At 43.4% G+C, this 22,073-nt stretch overlaps 1 protein-coding gene and 1 long non-coding RNA gene across 8 annotated transcripts in view; one reads left to right on the top strand and one right to left on the bottom strand.

Moving 5' to 3' along the window:
• Nucleotides 1-22,073, bottom strand: part of LOC310665533 — a 229,526-nt gene that overhangs the window by 12,438 nt on the left and 195,015 nt on the right. The window lies entirely within an intron of this gene.
• The window catches only part of ZNF385B (zinc finger protein 385B), a 190,675-nt gene that overhangs the window by 97,948 nt on the left and 70,654 nt on the right, over nt 1-22,073 (top strand). For all 7 annotated transcript variants that reach the window (XM_083410137.1, XM_083410140.1, XM_083410136.1 and 4 more), the window contains one exon: nt 21,451-21,593. In XM_083410137.1, the coding sequence (XP_083266263.1) occupies nt 21,451-21,593 (143 nt within the window). The remainder of the gene's footprint in view (nt 1-21,450; nt 21,594-22,073) is intronic.

Below are 22,073 nucleotides of genomic sequence, written 5' to 3'. Positions count from 1 at the left end.
TGGTGTCATTGGGATGCGGGTGGCGCTGTGGGTTAAACCACAGAGCCTAGGACTTGCCGATCAGAAGGTTGGCGGTTCGAATCCCCGTGACAGGGTGAGCTCCTGTTGCTCGGTCCCTGCTCCTGCCAACCTAGCAGTTCAAAGCACGTCAAAGTGCAAGTAGATACCTTCTGGCGGGAAGGTAAACAGCGTTTCTGTGTGCTGCTCTGGTTCGCCAGATGCAGCTTAGTCATGCTGGCCACATGACCCGAAAGCTGTACGCCGGCTCCCTCGGCCAATAAAGTGAGATGAGCACCGCAACCCCAGAGTCGGCCACGACTGGACCTAATGGTCAGGGGTCCCTTTACCTATGATGTCATTACGTTCCCAAATTAACGGACTGCCACTTGTGGGCTGAGGAAACTCAGAACCATGAAGACCATGACATTGTGTCACATCACATTGCCTGTTGTAACAACACATTATCAGGGATAAATGAGGGTGAAACACAAAGTTGTTTTTAGTAACATTCACGCATCCCTGGTAATGCGTAGTTACTGCCTCATTGAAGTAAGGATTCCCATATGATATAGCATTCAAAAGAAGAATAAGAGTTTGGATTTGATGTCCCGCTTTTTCACTACCCGAAGGAGTCTCAAAGTGGCTAACATTTTCCTTTCCCTTCCTCCCCCACAACAAACACTCTGTGAGGTGAGTGGGGCTGAGAGACTTCAGAGATGTGTGACTAGCCCAAGGTCACCCAGCAGCTGCATGTGGAGGAGCGGAGACGCGAACCCGGTTCCCCAGATTATGAGTCTATCACTCTTAACCACTACACCACACTGTGTATAATGTGTTGTGTGCCCAAATCAGCAGCATTTTAACTGTGTTTATGTTAATGTTGGTCTCTCCCCCTGCCATATCTTTGGGGTTGTTTTTTTCAGGGGAGGGGTATGCTATAGGCCTATCAGAAACACTAACATTTATAAATATACCGCCTCCCTTGCCTCACTGAATATTCATGTTGTTTTCATGCTATTTGTTGGCCTTTTGGTCCCCTGGCTGGTGCTTCTTCTCAGAATAATATTTTCTTTTTTCTTTTCTTTTTAAAATTTTATTTGCATTCTTACAATTTTCAAGAACCACATTCACATTGAAATCATTCGTACATATCTTACTTTATAATGATGTAATCATTTACGACTTCCATTCTTCCCCTTCGCTGGTTCCATTGATTTTCCCACCATTCCTGCATATATATGCATTTAGTTCTCTATCCCCTTTATTATTCCTTTATTTTATATTATACTGTTGAATTTACCTTAATCCTGCTAACTTTTTCACGTGTTTGCAATTATTTTCCAGATAACTCCACAAAGTGTTTCCATTCCTCTTTATATACTTGATCCTCTTGTTCTCTTGTTTTACTAGTTAAACCTGCTAACTCTGCATATTCTATCATTTTTTAATTTCCAATCCTCCTTGTTAGGGACCTCGCTCACCCAGAATAATAGTTTCTCCTCCTTCGCCTTTGCTGACTGTAGCTTTCACTGCTTGGTTGTGGCAATTCATGTGGTTTTGTTTACAAGTGTTTGCTATGTCATTGCATCAGATATATCATTATGGCAATGTGGCAAACATACGCACAGCCATTCGGAATGGCAGTGAGTACAAGTGAGACTGAGGTTTAGTGAGGGCAGAAAAATGACGAGGAAAGCAGCACTGGAGATTAAGCCACATCCAGCAAGTCAAAAAGAAGCTCTCATTCATTAATGCAAATATAGTTGCATCAGCTAAAAACAGAAAACTGTTCAACACAAAAACAAACAAGCAACTAAGTCATTTCAGCTCTCCCTGAAGCCCCATAATGCATCTCCCTGAGTATGTTTCTCAGTATAATGTAGTTGTAAAAGACTCCCAGACCTTTCAGTCATGAGTACTTTAGGAAACAAAAACAAAGGGGTCGTTTGGGTTTCTTGTCTGGTTATATTGCCCATTAATCTTCATCCTACTTAGCACCTGATCTCTCCAGTAAATTTATAGACAGCAAGACTCTAATGAGCTCTTCACAAGTTTACAACTATGCTTAATGCTTCTTGAGCATGTGCCCCGTGCAGTAATGGAGCAAACTTAGGTGCACTCTTGCAGGATTCTTGAAAACTCTTTTCCCTATTCCGTATCTACATACTATATTCTTATTTAACCGATCTGTTTCTATGCTACCTTTCATGTAAACATCACAAGGTACATTAAAATAGCATTAAGTCTTACTTGCAGAATAAAATAGCAAGCCAACAGTAGTCCAAAACAAGCATGTTACTGTCAACTAGCATGACAATGTCGCAAAGGACAAAGAGAAAGCATTTCAACAGATGTTAGTATGCCATCGTTGTCAGCACCAGCCTTAATTTAGAAGGGAGGTTATTTCAAGGAAAAGATGCCACAGCCCCAAAGGCCCTCCCTTTGGTTGCTGCCAAGCAGATCCCACCTACCAGGGCCACTAGAGCAAGTTCATCCACACACACTCTCCACCAGAAAATAAAAAATATTCTTGCACAAAAATGAGTTGCCAAATGCCATTGCCTTGACTTGCTGCTGCTGCTTATATAGTTATGGCTTTACCAACAACTCTTTAGAACAATGCAATGAAATTACACCATCTTTTGCAGAGCTGCAATTTCAATGGGTTGTTCTAGAAGTTGTTAAGTGGTTTTTTTATTTTAAGAAAAAAACATGAAGGGGAATTTCCAGCAGCTTGCACCTGTGTGAAGAAACAAAACATAAAGAAATCTTACAGTGTCTGGCTTTTAGGTTATATTTGGTCTGGTGATGTCATCGAGTAGGCTGTCCTCTTTCTGGAATCAAGTTGCAAACCTTCTCCTCAACTGTAATTAGAGCTAAGCAGCGGTGTCAGGGAGCAGGATTTGTTCAGGCTTATCGCTTGCCTGCTGTCTCTTAGCACCAAACATCACAAAAGCACCGTGGTGAAATGAAGGAATTATTTATGTCTAGATATGTACTTTCACATCTAGTGCCTAAATGCTGTCATGGGCTATAATCTTATAACCAAGGTAAGCATTAAAGGGTCTCTATAGCACACAGATTATAGCACTTTTTTTGCCATTTTAGAACATTGCAATGATGTGTCAAAGGAAATAATTTGGGCAATGGGGAGGGAAACAACCAGGGACTGGGATACAGCTGTAGTTTTCCGAATACCAGTCAGCAAACAGATACAGGTAGGTAAATAATACCTGATGCAATAGCATGGGAGTCGACTGTGCTTCAGAAGTGGCAACAGCTGTAAGAGAGGAAGGCAGAATCTGAACAGTCTAACCGAAGCATTTCTTGATTCTTGTCTCCAAAGTTCTTCGATTCAGTTGAAAGGAAATCTATTAAACTATATTAACACAATATAATTTAGTTCTGCTCGGGTTGCTGTCGTCTGCCACTCTACCACCACCTAGCAGCTTGTTAAAAATATGTAGTGCCCTCCTTTGTTTGTAGAGCCTCTTCTGAATTTGAGAAGCACTTGAAAATCCTGGATTGGCTCTCAGCATGGGGGCTCTTGGTTTCGTGTGGGAAATTTGGAGGCTGGTAAGATAAGGTGAGGCGAGTATATGCACTTTTTTGTCATGCTGGGTTGTAGGGAGAGGAGAGGTTATTGATGGTGCCTTGATTATTCATTTGGATTCATCCATATGGTGTCATATGCTTAATCTGTTTCAAAAAGTAGATACCTGAAGCCAGACAGAGAGTCTTGTCTGTCTATTGAAGAAGTCCATTAAGTACTGGAAATTTTACTTTCATTTTTCGCATATCAGTTTTAAACGCATGTTGATTAAGGCAAGGTGGATGGAGTTAACCTTTAGATTGCCAACATTTTACTGCTCAGCGGTAGTCTCGTAATCTGGGGAACCGGGTTCGATTCTCTGCTCCTCCACATGCAGCTGCTGGGTGACCTTGGGCCAGTCACACTTCTTTGAAGTCTCTCAGCCCCACTCACCCCACAGAGTGTTTGTTGTGGGGGAGGAAGGGAAAGGAGAATGTTAGCCGCTTTGAGACTCCTTAAAGGGAGTGAAAGGCGGGATATCAAATCCAAACTCCTCCTCCTCCACTGGCAAAACTTCTCACCTCCATTTTATACAGGCATGCAAAATATGGTGAGCTTTCCTTACCAATTTTCTGTGTGTCACACTGATGTTAAAGGCACACACCTTAACCCTTAATTTGAAAAAACAAACCAAAAAAATAGAAAAGGAGAAGGGACCATCTGTAAGCAAGTGTCAAGGTGGGTTTGGCAACCCAGAATGCTGTGGAGAATGGAAGCGCACCAGGTCCTGCAGATAAGCCTACATCTACCGCATATGTTAATATTGTTCCCACCATTTTGGAGGGGATGAATTTGCTGCACCTCTCCTCCCCTGGAAGAAGAGGAGAGGTGGTATCTCCCTAGGGGCGATTTCACCCGATGGGGAGAGGTGGTGACAGGCTATTTAAGCTTGCTCTGCCCAGCACCCTTCCTCCTTTATTCGGCACTCACTCTCCCACCCTTTTGCAGTGTGGACCTACAGGCTACTCATTTGTTTTCCATGGGCTGAGTAGGATTTTTTTTTGGGGGGGGGAGACTCTAATTGGCTCTGGGTCTTCTCTTTTTGCCTTCTCCATACTGCTGGCTGATGTTTGTTGTGGTGCTATTTCTTCTCTTTGGCTAATTGGTGCATAATCCAGGCAGGTGAGAGGGTTTCAGGAAGAATGGAACACTTAACTGAGTCAGGGTTGGGTTGTGGGTGTCCCTGAGTCACTGTTGGGTATGTCCTGTGGGTGCTGGAGGTGCCCCTTGGCCTGACGGACACATTGGGGCAAATGTTGGCCAATGGGGCTACAGTGGGCCTGTTGGGCTCTTATACCCAAGGTCCACACAGTGGGGAGGAAGGAATCTTAGGAAGCCTTGCTGCATGCACACAGTGCTAACTTGCCCAGGCCACAGGGGTAAAAATTACCCCCATCTGTTAATGACCACCTGCCTGGACTTAAGTTGATTAGGTTACATTGGTTGAATCTGACTAGTTAATTTGTTCTGCAGATCCTCAAGTTGTTATATTTAATAGATATAACCTATTCTTCCATATTTGAACGTCTTGACTCTTCTTCCTGGTGTGCTGGCAAATTGTGGTTGTCTTTCTAAAACATGTAGCAGCTCTGAATGGTGCCTGTTCTGTATATCTTGATATACAGAACTCCGTATATGGAGTGGGGAGTGGGATCTGAACATGCAAAGCTGCCTTAGTTAGACCATTGGTTCATGGCTAGGTAACTGATAGCAGCTGGCTTTCCCCAACTTTAGACAGAAGATCCAGACCTGCTGCCCAGATCCTTTAACTGGAGGTGCTTGCAAACTGCTCCTGGAACTTTCTGCTTGCAAGGTTAATGGTGTTAATAGTGGTGCTAATGACTTCAGATATATGTGTGGCCTTACTGTGCATTTTCAGGGAGCAATCTGTGTGGGCTTCCTGCCTAGTTGAATAAATTGGCTTGTTTGCTTTAGAAGTCTGCAAAATCAGATTTTCAAAGAAACAAATGTGTCTGTGCTACTTCATTATAGGAGTAAATTATACTTGTACAGCAGCCATCATATATCTTCTAAAAATAGTGAGGACTGATTCTTAATTTATGTAATTGCTTAAGCTTTGACAAAGAGCCAATTCTAATAAGCACACATTTATATTATTAGCATGCTGGAGCTAGAAAGAGCTTCTTTTCCTTGTGATTATAAATATTGAAAAGGAAGTAAGTGCAACAGTGTCAGATGTCAAAACAGCCCATGTCAAAACAAAAGCCATATACGTGTAAGGAAATAAATGTGAAATATACTTTTAGCATCTGCTTGCACAGAACAATAATAAGTGACTGACAGCCACATTCAATGAAATAACAGTTCTTGCTGCATTTGAAATGCTAGCTTTTATAAGTCTTCATGTTGGCCAAGAATTTCCTTGTCAGCTTCTTATACATACATATGTAGCATCAGTGAAAGATGAACTGAGTGTTTGAGAAAGCTTGAGAAAGTATTGAGAGGTGTGTGTTTCTGGATTTCTGATTATATGTACTTCAAAATAGACCCAAGGAGGATTGGTAAAAAACAAAACAAAAAAACCTCTCTTCATTAGTAAAGCAGTGGTTGTGATCCAGAACTCTGAGGTGATAATAAGTGTCATGTTTCCTCTTGTCTATGAAAAGGCATGGAATCGTCTTTTTCAGACTGATGTTCTGACTGAAAAGCTGCCGTTTACAAGGAACTCAAATGATAAATTATGGGTGGGTGGCCATGTTGCACATAAGGTAAAGGTAAAGGGACCCCTGACCATTAGATCCAGTTGTGACCGACTCTGGGGTTGTGGCGCTCATCTTGCTTTATTGGCCGAGGGAGCCGGCGTACAGCTTCCGGGTCATGTGGCCAGCATGACTAAGCCGCTTCTGGCGAACCAGAGCAGCACACGAAAACGGCGTTTACCTTCCTGCCGGAGCGATACCTATTTATCTACTTGCACTTTGACGTACTTTCAAACTGCTAGGTTGGCAGGAGCAGGGACCGAGCAACGGGAGCTCACCCTGTCGCGGGGATTCGAAACGCCGACCTTCTGATCGGCAAGTCCTAGGCTCTGTGGTTTAACCCCCAGCGCCACCCGCGTCCCATATGTTGCAACATAAGAAACAACAAAAGGAAAAAAGCTTTGTGGCACTTTAAAATATTGACAGCTTTATTGTGAAAACTTTTGCCACAGTGTCAAAAAAAAAGTTGCCATCTCTTAATAATCTCGGCTACAGATTAATTAAACCTATGTTCCTTGGATTTGGTAGTGTGGTACATTGTGAAGCGAGGGGGCCTACATTAAGCGTGTGAAGACTGTTTAAGCAAGTTGCTTGGTTTTGTTGACTGAATTCTTCAAGCAGTCATGTAGTAACGCTGAGGGGAACTGGTGTCAGGTTGAGGGAGTTTGGGAATTGGTAAAATAGGAACAAAGAAGTCAAAGTGAGAAAATGGCCTTCATTTTCTTTTAAAAATTTAAGGAAGGTCATGCTGGATCTCACTAGATTAGGCCACGTTTAACATCCTAGTTTAGCATCACTAGGTCATGTTTAGCATCCTGCTTCCACCATAAACCAGTCAAATGCTTCCAGAAAGCTTACATGTTTGGCAGAAAGATAACTGCCTCCTCTATTGTTTGTCCCCCCCACCTTCCCCTGCTCCTCCCACCAGCCACTGGTACCCAATATGTACATTGCCACTAACCCCAGAAGCTTCACTTAGCTATCACAAATACTATCAACCCTACATGAATTAACCCTTTCTAAAGTCAGTGGCCATCTCCACATCTTGTAGCAGCAAATTCTACACTGGATTTCCTAGCAGTTACAGCTTGTACCAAGCAGAGGATGCTGCTACACCTGCCAAGCCAGAACTAGTTTGTCTCTACCTGGCTAATCACAGTGGGGTAGGCATAACCTAGAGTGATGTCATTAGTCAATTATTATTGTGGTAAAGAGTACTTCTTCAGCTCTCCTAAACCTTTGGCCCTTCAAATGTTGATTGATTCGGTTTTTTTAACAGTTCAGTATTTAAACTCATTCAGTACTATTCTCTATGGAAGGACAACGGTGGAAACAAAAATGAACTTTATTTGGCTTAAAAGAAAAATGCTTCTTTTGGTGCAGCGATACCTATATACTCATCCTTAAAATACAGTGGTACCTCGGGTTAAGAACTTAATTCGTTCCGGAGGTCCGTTCTTAACCTGAAACTGTTCTTAACCTGAAGCACCACTTTAGCTAATGGGGCCTCCTGCTGCCGCCACACCGCCAGAGTACAATTTCTGTTCTCATCCTGAAGCAAAGTTCTTAACCAGAGGTACTGTTTCTGGGTTAGCGGAGTCTGTAACCTGAAGCGTATGTAACCCGAGGTACCACTGTAATAACCTGAGTTATGGTATAAGCATGTTTTACAGGGCTTACAAGATTTTGATAGAGAATTAGTAAAGTCTACCCGGTACTGTAAATCTTTAAATGGGGGTAGGGGTTGTATGTTGAATTTTGACATAACAATGTTGTTAACGTTTTGCTTGGGGGGGGGGGGTTGGTGGTTTTTTATTTTTTAAAGGAAAACAAAAACATTAATTTCCTGCTTACTCTCCAGTGCTGGTACTTGAGAGGTTTAAAGGGAGAGAATAATGTGAGTAAAATAATATGAAAGTGTATGGTGAGCCCATAACCTTAAAGAAATGCAACCAAACCTAGACCTTCATAGGGGGTACATTGCTTGAGTGCCTGACTAGTGACCTGATATTTCCTTCTGAAATGGCAGGACTTAAAAAAAAAGAGAAGGGGGGGTTATAGCTTTTTCACGCACCTCTCTCCCAAGTTCTTGTAACTGAATTTCCCCCAAATTCAAGGTGTTGCTCATAAAGAAAATAAGGCTGCAATCCTAACCACATTTACTTTGGAGCAGTAGTGGGGCAACAAGGGGAATATTGCTTTGTTTCCCAGGCTTTGGAACACAGTGCTTCACTGCCACTCACCAGGAGAGAGAGGAGAAGGACCAAGGAAGCACATTGTGGATGCAGATGATTGTCTGGTTGGGTCTGCCACTGTGCCCACACCTGTTGAGCTCCCACCCCCCACCAGTAAGCAGAAGCTGGGAGAGCACTCGCACCCTGCTGGTCACTACTAATTTCAATAGGAGCTATTCTTGGTAGACAGGGCTAGAATTGCACTATTAACAGAAACAAACCGGACAACGACTCTGGGAACATATAGAAAACAGTGAGAAAGAATTCTGGAGACTTTATGGGTACTGTTTTCTTCTGACTCCAAGGTGCCTCTCCTTTGGGGAAAAATAAATTCCAAGGACAGCTGTAACAAGAGACTGCAGAATGAGAGATGGAAGTTTGACTGTGATTTAGTGTTTGAAGAAGGCTTTTCAATGCTTGGTTTATCCAAAATTTAGCACTTTTTACGTTCTCCACTATTTCAGTGGGAAAGTTTGTTGTGAGAAGTAATTCTCTTCATAAAGCATTTAGTTTTTCCATTGTAATCAATAATGATGTTTTGTAAAGTGCCGTGCAATTGGCAGTGATCCTGACTTTGCTACCACTGCTGGGAGCGTCCCTGCAATGGAACTTCCCTGAGGGGGCTGCTCTGGCCAGCAGAAGTGGGGAGGGAACTTTTACTGCTTCCCCCTGCAGCACCCAAAAAATCTAATGCCTTTCTGTTGTCAAAACCAATCCCGCGTATAGTTATCCTTGTGCTGTTAGTTGAAGGATCAGCATACCCTTTTATCTTGTGAAGTAATGGAACTAGCTGAATTGAAGCTTGTGAAACTAATTTCATTGAAGCTTATGAAAGTAATTTTGGGATCTTAAACCAAAGTTAAAGGATTTTTAATGGAAACAAAACCTTCATATTTTAAACATGACTATAATCATTCTGATACATTTTCATCATTTTCTATGGCATTTCATGCATTTTGTGCATTGAAGTCCAGAATCTGTTAGGGTCACCTTTCTTCCTTTAGATCTGCGTTGTAATGTGAGAGCTTTTAAAAGCAAACAGATGTTTGATGTAATGTCTACGAGATAGCCCAGTTTTGAGCACATGGGTACAGAAGAATTAATGGGTGCTCAGATCTTTCCCATCTGCAACACCTTTTCCATTTCAGTTCAGTTGGTTTGGCTAGTTGGTTGCTAAGGCAACTTTCAATGAATGCCCAGAATGGCTTGCAAAATTAAACTTATAATAAAGTAAATTGCCCACAATATAAAATAAGAGTTTAAAATTGGAAGAAATCAAATCAGACAAAACTCTTCATGAAAACCAATATGCAGAATATTAAAAAGCATGGGAAAATAAAAAGGTTTGTACCTGGCACCAAAATGACACCAAGGGAAGTAGGATCCACAGCTGGGGTGCCACCACCAATTGGGCCCTTCCTCCTCCTGTTGGATAGCATAGCTCCATGTACACAAAGACCACATGGTCCCCAATAATTTTAATGGATAATTTTATTCCCAAGTAAATGTATACAGTATTGGATCATAACATCTCTGTGCATGCCCATATGCAGAAAGCTCTTCCTTCCATTGAGCTGAATTTGAATCCATTCAAATCCGAGCACACATCAATCTATGAATTGTTTATGCATGCAGACGAGGCAGTTGTCCCTAGGGATCATGAGGCTGGCAAATGCTAGAATCCCTAGCTGTGGTTTGCCTGGCCTCACTGCCATTGTGACAAACCACAGTTTACTGTGATATCTGAGCAGAGCCTTTGTGATAGAACAATTATTCAAAGTGGGGGGGGGGCGGTCTGGAAATATGAGCACCCCTGCTTGAATTATAATAGTTTCAGTCTGAGGTGGGCACAGATTGGTCTTTGAACTTGCTCGGGCTTGATTTGGGATCACACCACATCAATAGCTTAGCGGCAGAGCGCACTTTGCATGCAACAGGTGCCAGATTCAATCCTTGGCTTCCCCAGGTTGAGCTCTGAAACCCATTGCTGGCCGGTGCAGTGGACTGAGCTAGCTTGGCAAATGGCCGGACTCACTGGAACACAACTTCCAAGTATTTTGATGATTGCACGCCTGTGCCAAATCCAATGCAACCTTAGGAGCCTTCATGTGAACAAAGGGCTTACGGTAACAGAGGTAACTGTTCCGTTTATTTAAATGGACGCAACCAAGTCACGTGTACAGCTCTTTGAGTAAAGAGAATTGCTGATCCATTTGAGTGAGTAGGTCATTCGGACACACAAGTGGTCTGTTGATAAGCGGATGGCTTTTTTTTTTCTCCTCCTCATGCAACACTGCTTTTCTTCTACAGCCTTTCAGAATTGCATACAGAGCTCTGGGCAAAGGGCGATAACATTTTGGCAAAACCTATTGGTTCTTTTGCCTTGGATTTTGTTTGTAGGAGGCATAAGAGTAGACATTGCTGAAATAGGCAAAGAAGGAAAATAATCACCGAGGAAACTAATGCAGCAAAATAAATCCATGGCGTGCTTTAACTTAAAAGACTCTTCAATCCAGGTAATTTGATGCCTAAGTAAGACAAAAAGTGAGAAATGTGCGTGTAAACAATCTTCTTTCTATAAAATAACTTGCAAGCTTAAAAATTGCTTTAAAGTGGTGGGGAGGGAATGACTGATGGAAGTATAGTCAGGATTCCAGTGGTGTTTGTTCCCTGGACCGAGGTTTTTCAAGCCCCCATTGCTGGAGCTCCCTGTACCCTGTGAAAAACCATTCCTGAACTCGGGAATGGCCTTTGATGTATCACGAGGACAAAATAGGACACAGGTTGCCATAATAGTTGCATGTGCAAGTTTACAAGTACAAATGCAAATTTATAAATAATTGTTATAATTTTAATAGAATTAATGGGTGCTCAGATCTTTCCCATCTGCAACACCTTTTCCATTTCAGTTCAGTTGGTTTGGCTAGTTGGTTGCTAAGGCAACTTTCAATGAATGCCCAGAATGGCTTGCAAAATTAAACTTATAATAAAGTAAATTGCCCACAATATAAAATAAGAGTTTAAAATTGGAAGAAATCAAATCCGACAAAACTCTTCATGAAAACCAATATGCAGAATATTAAAAAGCATGGGAAAATAAAAAGGTTTGTACCTGGCACCAAAATGACACCAAGGGAAGTAGGATCCACAGCTGGGGTGCCACCACCAATTGGGCCCTTCCTCCTCCTGTTGGATAGCAATTATAAATAATTGTTATAATTTAAATAGAAACACCATGGCAGGGGAGACTGTCCAGGTCATCTTTATGCCTGCTCAGTCTGCTGCCCAGGTGTCAGTAGTTGGGGTGGGGACTTCAAAGCCATTCCCTGTTCTCTCTGCTTATGAATCTTTATCTTTAAACTGGGATTGGACTGGAGAGCCCTTCGAACACAATGTCATCCTCTGTAAAATAGGGCATATTGCCATCTTTAAATCTGTTCTTCTTGTGTGTGCAAAGTCCTCTTTAGATTCCTAAATTTATAGGGAAATAACAGGAATATATCAGTCATTGCTACAGAATACTACAGCTATTCTGTAGTTTGGGGTACTGTGTGTCTGGCCTGTTGGAATTTTGTAATGTTGTGTTTATTAAGCTGTCTTGTAATACTGTGTTTGGTAAGCTGTATTGAAAACGGAATGCAAATCTTGCAAATGAATATTTGCGTGCCCAAGGTTGACTAACAGTTCGAAACCGTCTGTATTTTACACACTAAATTGTCCTTATCATTAAAATGCTAATTAAATTGTAAACATCTGTTACATTCATAGTTATAATGAAAATTGGCAGCTACATCTTTCTTGTGTCGGTGTTCTTGCTAGCTTAAGTCCAATTTGCATACAAATTTGATTGGGCATTGGTGTAAATGCCCCTGACCTTTAGAGGAAACGTTGGCGGGATTCTGTGTTTGATGTGATAGTTCTTGATGGAAGTGAATATAGCTGGCCCCTCTGGTTATCTTTAACCTGCTAGTATTGTCAGAAATGTTTAGGGAGAAAGGAGCAAACACTTGCTTGACAGTGGTCTCAGAGTAGAAAGAAAGGGTGGGCTGTTAATATATTTTGCAAGTACTGGTCTCATTCTAAGGCTGCAAATCTGTGCCCATGTCTCCCAAGAGTAAGCAGTACTGAACACTGTGATTTATTCTAATGATCCAAAGCATGCATAGGAACACACTCTTGATTATTTAATCCGTGGCTGTCACCCACCTCCTGCATTTTTCACCCTTGCTCGTTACATTTTTTTGGTATGTTCTTGAATACAAAATTAGTAGTTTAGCTTGGGTTTTTACAACTGCAGTGAAGTTGCTAGGAGACAGCTCTAGAGCTCTGTGAAGCTCTTAGTGGTAAAAATGGTTAAACGTACTACAGTCCTATACATCAGTAGTGGAACCTTCAGACTCTTATTTTACATCAGCCTTAGCCAGCTTGGCCAGTGGCTGGGAATGAGAGGAACAGTAGTCCATCCACATCTGGAGGGCCACAGGTTCCCCACCCTGCTGTGCATTCCTGCTGAGTTCAATGGGAATAACCCCCAGATATGCTAAACAGAAAGGGACGCGGGTGGCGCTGTGGGTTAAACCACAGAGCCTAGGACCTGCTGATCAGAAGGTTGGTGGTTCGAATCCCCGGGACCGGGTGAGCTCCCGTTGCTCGGTCCCTGCTCCTGCCAACCTAGCAGTTCAAAGCACGCCGAAGTGCAAGTAGATAAATAGGTACCGCTCCTGTAGGAAGGTAAACGGCGTTTCCATGCACTGCTCTGGTTTGCCAGAAGCGGCTTAGTCATGCTGGCCACATGACCCGGAAGCTGTACGCCGGCTCCCTTGGCCAATAAAGCGAGATGAGTGCCGCAACCCCAGAGTCAGTCACGACTGGACCTAATGGTCAGGGGTCCCTTTACCTTTTATGCTAAATAGAATTGTAATCCAAAACATTGGGAGGAGGGAGGTACCAGGTTTGCAAAGACTGACCTAAGCCATGACTTTAGTGATTAGGAATCCATTGTGGTGGACCTCAGGCTCTTGCTCCCCATTTCCTCTTCTTCTCATAAGAGGAGGAGACCAAATACTTTTTTAAAAGAAAATAACAAGCTGCAGTTCATCATTTAAAAAACAACAACCTTTCCTTAGAACAAACCACTGTTCCCCAAGTTCCTACAAAATGTTCTAGTTCACACATAAAGTTAAACCATGGTTTACATTAGTGACTCCTCCACTCCCATCTTCTCCTCTCATATGGCTAGGAGAAAGGTATCTGTGCTTTCCAGGAACTTCAGCTTATAAACTTATAACTTCACCGCCTCGCAGACGTGGGGATACAGGGCATAGCCCGTAACTGGTTGTGCTCTTTTATCTCTGGTCGGGGACAGAGGGTGGCACTAGGGAGGGAAATGTCGTCGCGCCACTCCTTGGTGTGTGGAGTGCCGCAGGGCACAATTCTCTCCCCGATGCTTTTTAACATCTTTATGCGCCTCCTTGCCCAGATTATCCGGAGCTTTGGGCTGGGCTGTCACCAATATGCTGATGACACTCAGCTCTATCTGTTAATGGATGGCCACACCGACTCAGCCCCGAACACACTGACCAGATGTTTGGAAGCTGTGGCTAGATGGTTTCGTGGGAGCCGATTGAAACTAAATCCTTCGAAGACAGAGGTCCTATGGCTAGGTCGGGATGGCATGGGGATGAGGGACCAACTCCCTTCTCTTGCGGGGGCCCAGTTAGTGCCATTGCCTTCCGTTAAGAGTTTGGGTGTAATCCTTGACGCCTCCCTTTCCATGGAGGCGCAAGTTACAGCAACAGCCAAGGCGACATTTTTCCACCTTCGCTGCATCAAGCAGTTGGTCCCTTACCTTTCCCGCCCCGACCTGGCCACAGTGATCCATGCGACGGTCATCTCCAGGCTTGACTACTGTAATTCGCTCTACGCAGGGCTGCCCTTGAAGCTGTCCCAGAAACTCCAGCGGGTACAGAATGCTGCAGCAAGGCTCCTCACGGGGTCTCTGCCATGGGAGCATATTCACCCAGTGCTTTTCAAGCTGCACTGGCTCCCGGTGGAGTACAGGGTCAGATTTAAGGTGCTGCTTTTGACCTTTAAAGCCCTTCACGGCCTAGGACCCTCGTACCTACGGGACCGCCTCTCCTGGTATGCCCCACGGAGAGCCTCAAGGCCCATAAATAAGAACACCCTAGTGGTCCCAGGCCCTAAGGAAGTTAGATTGGCTTCAACCAGAGCCAGGGCCTTTTCAACTCTGGCTCCAGCCTGGTGGAACGCTCTGTCTCATGAGACCAGAGCCCTGCAGGATCTGATTTCTTTCCGCAGGGCCTGTAAGACAGAGTTGTTCCGCCTGGCCTTTGGCTTGGAGCCAATTTGATTCCCTCCCTTACTCTCTTTCTTTTTTCTTTTCCTTCTCCTTCTGCGATGAGGCTACATTTTAATATTTTAATGTTCCATTATTTTAATGTTGTATTTTACTTTTGTTTTTAAGTTGTAATCATTCATCTTGTTTTTATTATTGCTTGTAAGCCGCTCTGAGCCCAGCCTTGGCTGGGGAGGGCGGGGTATAAATAAAAAATTATTATTATTATTATTATTATTATTATGCTATCATTACATATCATCACACACAAACCAGGAGTCCTGGTTTAAAACAAGCCAGCTTCATAAGTAATGTTTTAAAGTTAGCTTTCTTGGAAACTGACCAGAGGGTATTTTTTTTAACAATGATCCTTGGTTTCAACATCATGCTAGGCTAGGATTCTTGCAAAGCAAAACTGTACTCAGCAGAAGCCCTCCTCGTGGTCACGTGGGGGGAAGAGGACAGGAGAGTACACAAGCCTGAGATTTCACTCATGAAGGCTCATCTGTGCTAAACCATTATATGCAAATATTACCAAAAGTGGAAACTTCCATTTTCCTCCTCTCATGCATGAAGAAGAAGAGAGGATGATATACACATACATGTCTGTGGCTCTCCATAGTACATTCCCAATGACCTCTAAACCAGGGTTTGGGATAACCTAAGAGCTGTGTCCAGCTCTCACCTCCATATGGAAGTGAGAGCTGGACAATGAAGAAGGCTGATCGCCGAAGAATTGATGCTTTTGAATTATGGTGCTGGAGGAGACTCTTGAGAGCCCCATGGACTGCAAGAAGATCAAACCTATCCATTCTTAAGGAAATCAGCCTTGAGTGCTCACTGGAAGGACAGATCCTGAAGCTGAGGCTCCAGTACTTTGGCCACCTCATGAGAAGAGAAGACTCCCTGGAAAACACCCTGATGTTGGGAAGGATTGAAGGCACAAGGAGAAGGGGATGACAGAGGACGAGATGGTTGGACAGTGTTCTGGAAGCTACCAACATGAGTTTGACCAAACTGTGGGAGGCAGTGGAAGACAGGAGTGCCTGGCGTGCTCTGGTCCATGGAGTCACGAAGAGTTGGACTCGACTAAACAACAAGAACTGTGTACTTTGACAGAATGCTGTTGGAACTGTATTCCAGCAGTGAGTTGGGCAAACCCCAAAGTGGGTGAGTACAGATACCCACATCTCAAACATACGTGTAATCACACAAACATAGACATGCCATATCTTCTCCCTACTCAGCTGATCTGTGTAGGAACAGGTGGGTTGTTTTCATTCAAACTGGAGCATGCTGGCTAGAGAAGTTCAACACACACACACACACACACACACACACACACACACCAAGATGTGAATGAAAATTGCATCCTCTCTGCTTCTCAGCCGATTGGTCTAGATCACCTGAGGAGTTGCAATGCACTCAGGGTGGAGGTGAAAACTGCCTATTGCTTCAGCCAAAGTGACAGCTGTCAGTTTTCTTCCCAGCCAAAGGGAAGGTCCAAGCCTCCCCATGCAGCACTCTGCAATCAGGATGAAAACTGGACCACCTCTGCTCCTTAGTTGGATCTATACTGTTCAGCTAAGAAGTGGGGAAGGTACTGCTTCCATCCCAGTGCTGGAATGAGAGAAACCTGGCAGGCTGGAGTGGGGTTCCACATCCCTAGTTTATTTGTTTCTTTATGGTCCTTGCCTATATCTTCTCGCCTGGCATGACCTTGCAAGCAGGTCGTTTTAAAATATGTATATAAGAATAAGATGGACAAAAACCATAAAGCTGAGCCAATGAGTCAGTATTTCTTCTCATGTCAGTCTTACCTAGAGCCTGTGCAGACAGAATTGCTGGTTCCATCTGAATACTGGCAGCTACAAGAGATCAAGAAATGGCGACAGGAAAGCAAACTCTCAAGGAGTGACCTAAGTGCTGCTAAGTGCACCAATGTCGACTGCGCCAGGCTCTTTTTAGGGTTCCCATTTAGCCATGATTTGAAGCTGTGGTTGTGTGTTTGATCCTTGGACTCTTCTCTGGCTTTCGTGAGAAGGCCTACTCAATGTGTGCACAATTCCCAAGCTGTGTGCCAAGGCACACACACACACACTGAAGTTTGGGGGAGGGGGGGAGTGTGCTGTGGCTGTCAGATATTCAGGGATCACAGCATTATGCCCTCTACCCTATTATGTATCATTTTTTGTTTTGTGGGAAGCTTTTCATTTTGAACGCTGATGGCTTCAGGCTAAATGCTTTTGGGTATTAAGTGCTCCCTATTTGCTCAAGTGGTGATGAGTCATGGGGAAATGCTAACTCCCTTGAGGTTAGAAAGCACTGGGTGCCTACAAATGCAAATTGTAAGGGTGCTTAAAAGGTAAAGGACCCCTGGCAGTTAAGTCCAGTTGCAGACAACTCTGGGGTTGTGGCACTCATCTCGCTTTACAGGCCGAGGGAGCCGGTGTTTGTCCGCCAACAGTTTTTCCAGATCATGTGGCCAATATGACTAAGTCGCTTCTGGCAAAACCAGAGCAGCGCATGGAAACACCGTTTACCTTCCCGCCGGAGCGGTACCTATTTATCTACTTGCACTTTTGGGCATGCTTTTGAGCTGCTAGGTTGGCAGGAGCTGGGACCGAGCAACGGGAGCTCACCCCGTTGCGGGGATTCGAACCGCCAACCTTCTGATCGGTAAGCGCAAGAGGCTCAGCGTCACCGGCATTCTTACATACCAGCAAAATTCAGGTTGCACAACTAAAGTTAATTTGATACTCTTGTGTAGCAAACTTGCTACCTTCTCAGTGTCGTTCCTTTCTCATTCCCATGCCATGGCCCCTGCTGTTGTGCTACCTGCCTTCACTTTTGTTCCTCTACCCAGCTCTGACTTCATGCAATTCCAGGATTGTGACGCAGCACTGCAAATCCTCCAGTTGGGGCTGTGCAATGACAGTCTATTATTACAGAGCGATAAACAACTGATGAGCATCAGAGTGTACTGACAGGCTTCAATTTGACAATAACTGTAACATCCAATTGAAGGAAAGATATGTAATTAAATGTAACATGTGGATATTGTACTGGGCTTTATGGTTAATTACTCAGAGCTAGCTGTTAAAGCTTTAGACGTTTTCCTCCAGTTTTCTTTTCCTGCTTTCCCCCCCACGTGCAGATTTACAGAGGATGGTATTTGCATGTTAGAGTGCCTTTAGCAGTATTTTTTTGTATTTATGAATACACTTGAATAAGCTCCTGACTTACAGATAATTAAGCACAACTGTCAACGTGCTTCTCAGGGCTTATGCAAACTACAGGCACCGACTTACTTAGAAGATTTTAAAGAAAGTTTTGCATTCAGTAAACAATGGGGGAGGAAAGTTGGATTGTATTTTTTGCACATTATCTGTCAGGATAAATTCCTCATAAAGTAGAAACACAGCCAGCCGGGTAGGGACATTAGCAACAGTTTGTGATTATTCACTTTGTCAGCCACGTCTCATGCTATATAGTTTTCAAAATGCTAGTAATCTCAGTGCCTAAAAATAAGTGCAAACATGAGGCCTGAATGACAACACAAACAACAAGGACCAAGGTAAGTTGCACAAAAGACAAAAGGTGGGGCAGCAGCTCTGCCAGAGATGGCTCAGCTTTAAGCAATTCCTTGTTAAGCCATGTTGACCAGGTACTCAACAGAGTACACAGCATGAGAGGAAGAATGAAGAGAGTTTATTTGACAGGAATGACCATTTATCTAGTGAGTGAGGTTTAAAAGAGCACTCACCAGGGCATATAAAAGTGCACTTAAGAGGAGCCCCGCAGGACTAGACGTAAGGTCCGTCTAGTCCAGTATTCTTCTCCCACAACCAATTTCCTATAGCCCTGGAAGTAAAACAAAAAACTCAGCTAGATTGGCAAAGAAAAAGTGATTTATATGCGATATAACATGGTGCCAACAGAGGGCGCTGTGGAGTCCCATTTTTCTCTACCAGTTTTCCCCCTGTTTAAATTTACAATGCATTTAACTGAAACGCTTCTTTGACTTGTCTCGACCCAGCCTTAGTGGTGATTGATTGATTGAGATGAGATGAGATGCCAAATCAAGTTATATAATGCTCCAGCATACACAGAACCGAAACAGCAAGAGGTCTGTGGGGACTTGGCCTTCCCCTTGTTGTTGCTTTGGTGAAAGTTTTATTCTGTGAACCGCTCTTGAGATCTTGTGATGAAGGGTACATAAATTTAATAAAGAAATAAACGAATAAAACTCATGGAAGCATTAATATATTAGTATGTGTCAGAAATAATATCCCCAGGGCATACTCTCCAACATTTCTCCAATGAAAACAGGGGTGCCCTATTCCATTATTATTATAATAATAATTATTATTATTTATATCACTTATATCCCACCCATCTAACTGGGTTGCCCCAGCCACTCTGGGCAGATTCCAACATACATAATACAACATTTAACGTTAAAACTAGTTCCCTATACAGGGCTGCCTTCAGATGTTTACTAAAGGTTGTATAGCTGGTTATCTCCTTGGCTTGTGGGTTGCATAACTCTGTACCTTCCAGTATTACTCCGATGAAGATAGGGACATTCTAAGGAAAAGCAGGACATTCCGTGATCAAATCAGAAACCAGGACGGCTTCTGTAAATCCAGGACTGTCCCTGGACAATAGGGACACTTGGAAGGTCTGCCAGGGGGATGGCTGTTTCCAGCAAATCGCCTTGTGCTATATAATCCCTTGGAATGTAAGATGCGGATGAGGCAGTGAAGGATTCTGAGGCCAGGTATGGAGCATAGGCGAGTATTCAACAGCCCTTTGGGATCCTATGTATAGAGCAGGGGTCGCTAACCCTTTTAGACTAATGGGCTAATGGATTTTTGAGCAAGGGAGGAAAAGGGTACTCATTCTGAGCACTTCAGGACCAAGGGAGTGGCGGTGGTGAACTTTGTGGGCACCAGGAGAAGATCTGAAGGGCACCAGTGCACTCATGGGTGCCATGTCAGCAACTGCTGGCACAGAATTATTGAGGAAGAACTTCCTGACAGTAAGAGCTGTTCGACATTGGAATTTGCTGCCAAGGAGTGTGGTGGAGTCTCCTTCTTTGGAGGTCTTTAAGCAGAGTCTTGACAACCATATGTCAGGAGTGCTCTGATGGTGTTTCCTGCTTGGCAGGGGGTTGGACTCGATGGCCCTTGTGGTCTCTTCCAACTCTATGATTCTATGAGGCAAGTATCACAGTGGAGACATCTGTCCGCCATCACTATCAGAATGGAATAGTAAGTGATGTGTATGAAGGAGAATCTCTGCTTTGGCTTTGTGATGTGTGCAACTTTTAAAAAATGGTGCTGATGTATCTTTCAGGAACAACTTTTTTGTCCTGTGTAGCCTGTAGAATATGAGCTGTGTGTGTGCAGCTAGCAAAGAGCAGCAAGTCTGCTTGTTTTGTGTGCTCCTCCTGTTTCTTCTTAAACATTTGGCCTTTAGCCTTCAAATAAAGTCAGTGGACGCCATATAATATATTTGGTGTGTAGCCTGTACTTAACAGGCTTGACAAGTCATGGTCAGGTAAGTTGCACTTACAGAGGGCACAATTTTTAATATTTTTCTGGAGAGCCAAAACGCTTGAGGCTATGATTGGGCTCCTTGTTTTATCTTCGTGCTTTGAAACAATCTGTTGGAAGGTGGAGGAAGACACCCGTTTGATGGAAACGTAAACTTGAACAGCTTTTGTGGCTGGCAGTTTTGAGGAAGATAGATCAGTTGACCGAAAACTCAAGAAGGTTTGGCATAATGAGAAACGGCAGTATATTACTTCCTTATTAAAACAAGAATTATAGAAAAACATAGGGAGAAGCATCCAGTAAAGGATTACTGGATGAGGCTGATGGGAGTTGAGGTTGTTTTGATGAGCTAAGTGGGAAAGATAATGAACTGGGTGGTTTGAACTGAAAAAGCAGATGGATTATGAAGCTGTCTCATTGCTTGTCAAACTAATATAATTGATTCATAGACTGAGGTTGTAAGGGAACAGACTATGGATTTGGTAGATAGTTCATTGGAGTGGGATAATTTATAGTAGTGCATTCTTTAACCTTATGTAGTTATGACAGTGCTGTGATAAATATAAATAATTGTAATAAAACCTATTTTTCATATGCCTGGTTTTAATAATTAGCAAAATCCTCAGTTGAATGTGCAATTAATTTGCATTATCTAAAAATCATGTGACACACATACAATGTAGAACATCGTGCAACATGTACTTCTTAAGGACCTTTTTACGAACTGAAACTTCTAGCTTTGGTTGCTGGGGCAAAGTTTCTCAGTTTTGCAGACTCCAAACAGTTCTGATAATGTAAAAGTCCTTTTTGTTCTTTATGAGGACAAATTGCATTCATTCTTACCACCCAATGGTGATGTTTAGGTTCAATCAGAATTCACAAGTAAGGATTGGGGGGGGGGGCATGTTTTAATGCCTACGGTGTGGATTAAAGTGTGTGGGGTTTTTTAATTAAATCCTTTTTTATATAAATATTTTTCTCTCTGCAGGCAGCACGTGCCACACAACTACGCTCCCTACCCTTGTCCGCACGCCTACGCTCATGATGCAGCCCTCCCTGGATATCAAACCATTTATGTCCTTCCCAGTGGATGGCAGTCCTGCTGTCGGACTTTTCCCAAATTTCAATACCGTGAGTAACCAATGTTGCAATTCCCCACCTATCCACCCAACTGTCCTTACTTTTTTGCTTTCTTTGCTCCCTGCAGTGAACCACATCACATGTTGCTCGTTGCCGATGGAGTCATAAATGTTAGAGAAAGGTAGACTGGCTCTGTGATCCCAGGAGCAGCAGAGACTGGTGAGGCCATGGTGGAGCACTGTTCCTCTCCTGGCTTTCCAATATGGTGGGTCTCTGAAGCTTGCTGAGAGAGCAGAGAGACAGGAAGCTTGGCAAGGTGGTGCTGCACCGTGCCAAACTCCTAACTCCCCGCTCCCACTTGGCAAGTCTCAGTTGCTCATGGTTTTTGTGCCACCTCACCAGCCACTACTGCCCAGAAATCTTTGTCCCAGTGCTTAATGAATCATTTGACCTTTGTGAATGCTTGCCGCCTATACAGCTTGCTTCGTAAACTTTGGCTTGTGAGCGCAGCTTCTTGTGGAAATATTGAGA

This window comes from Podarcis tiliguerta (assembly GCF_965153285.1).
Source record: "Podarcis tiliguerta genome assembly, chromosome: 1".
Lineage (NCBI taxonomy): Eukaryota > Metazoa > Chordata > Lepidosauria > Squamata > Lacertidae > Podarcis > Podarcis tiliguerta.
The sequence above is the reverse complement of the archived record's forward strand: the minus strand, read 5'-3'. Positions and strand labels throughout refer to the sequence as shown.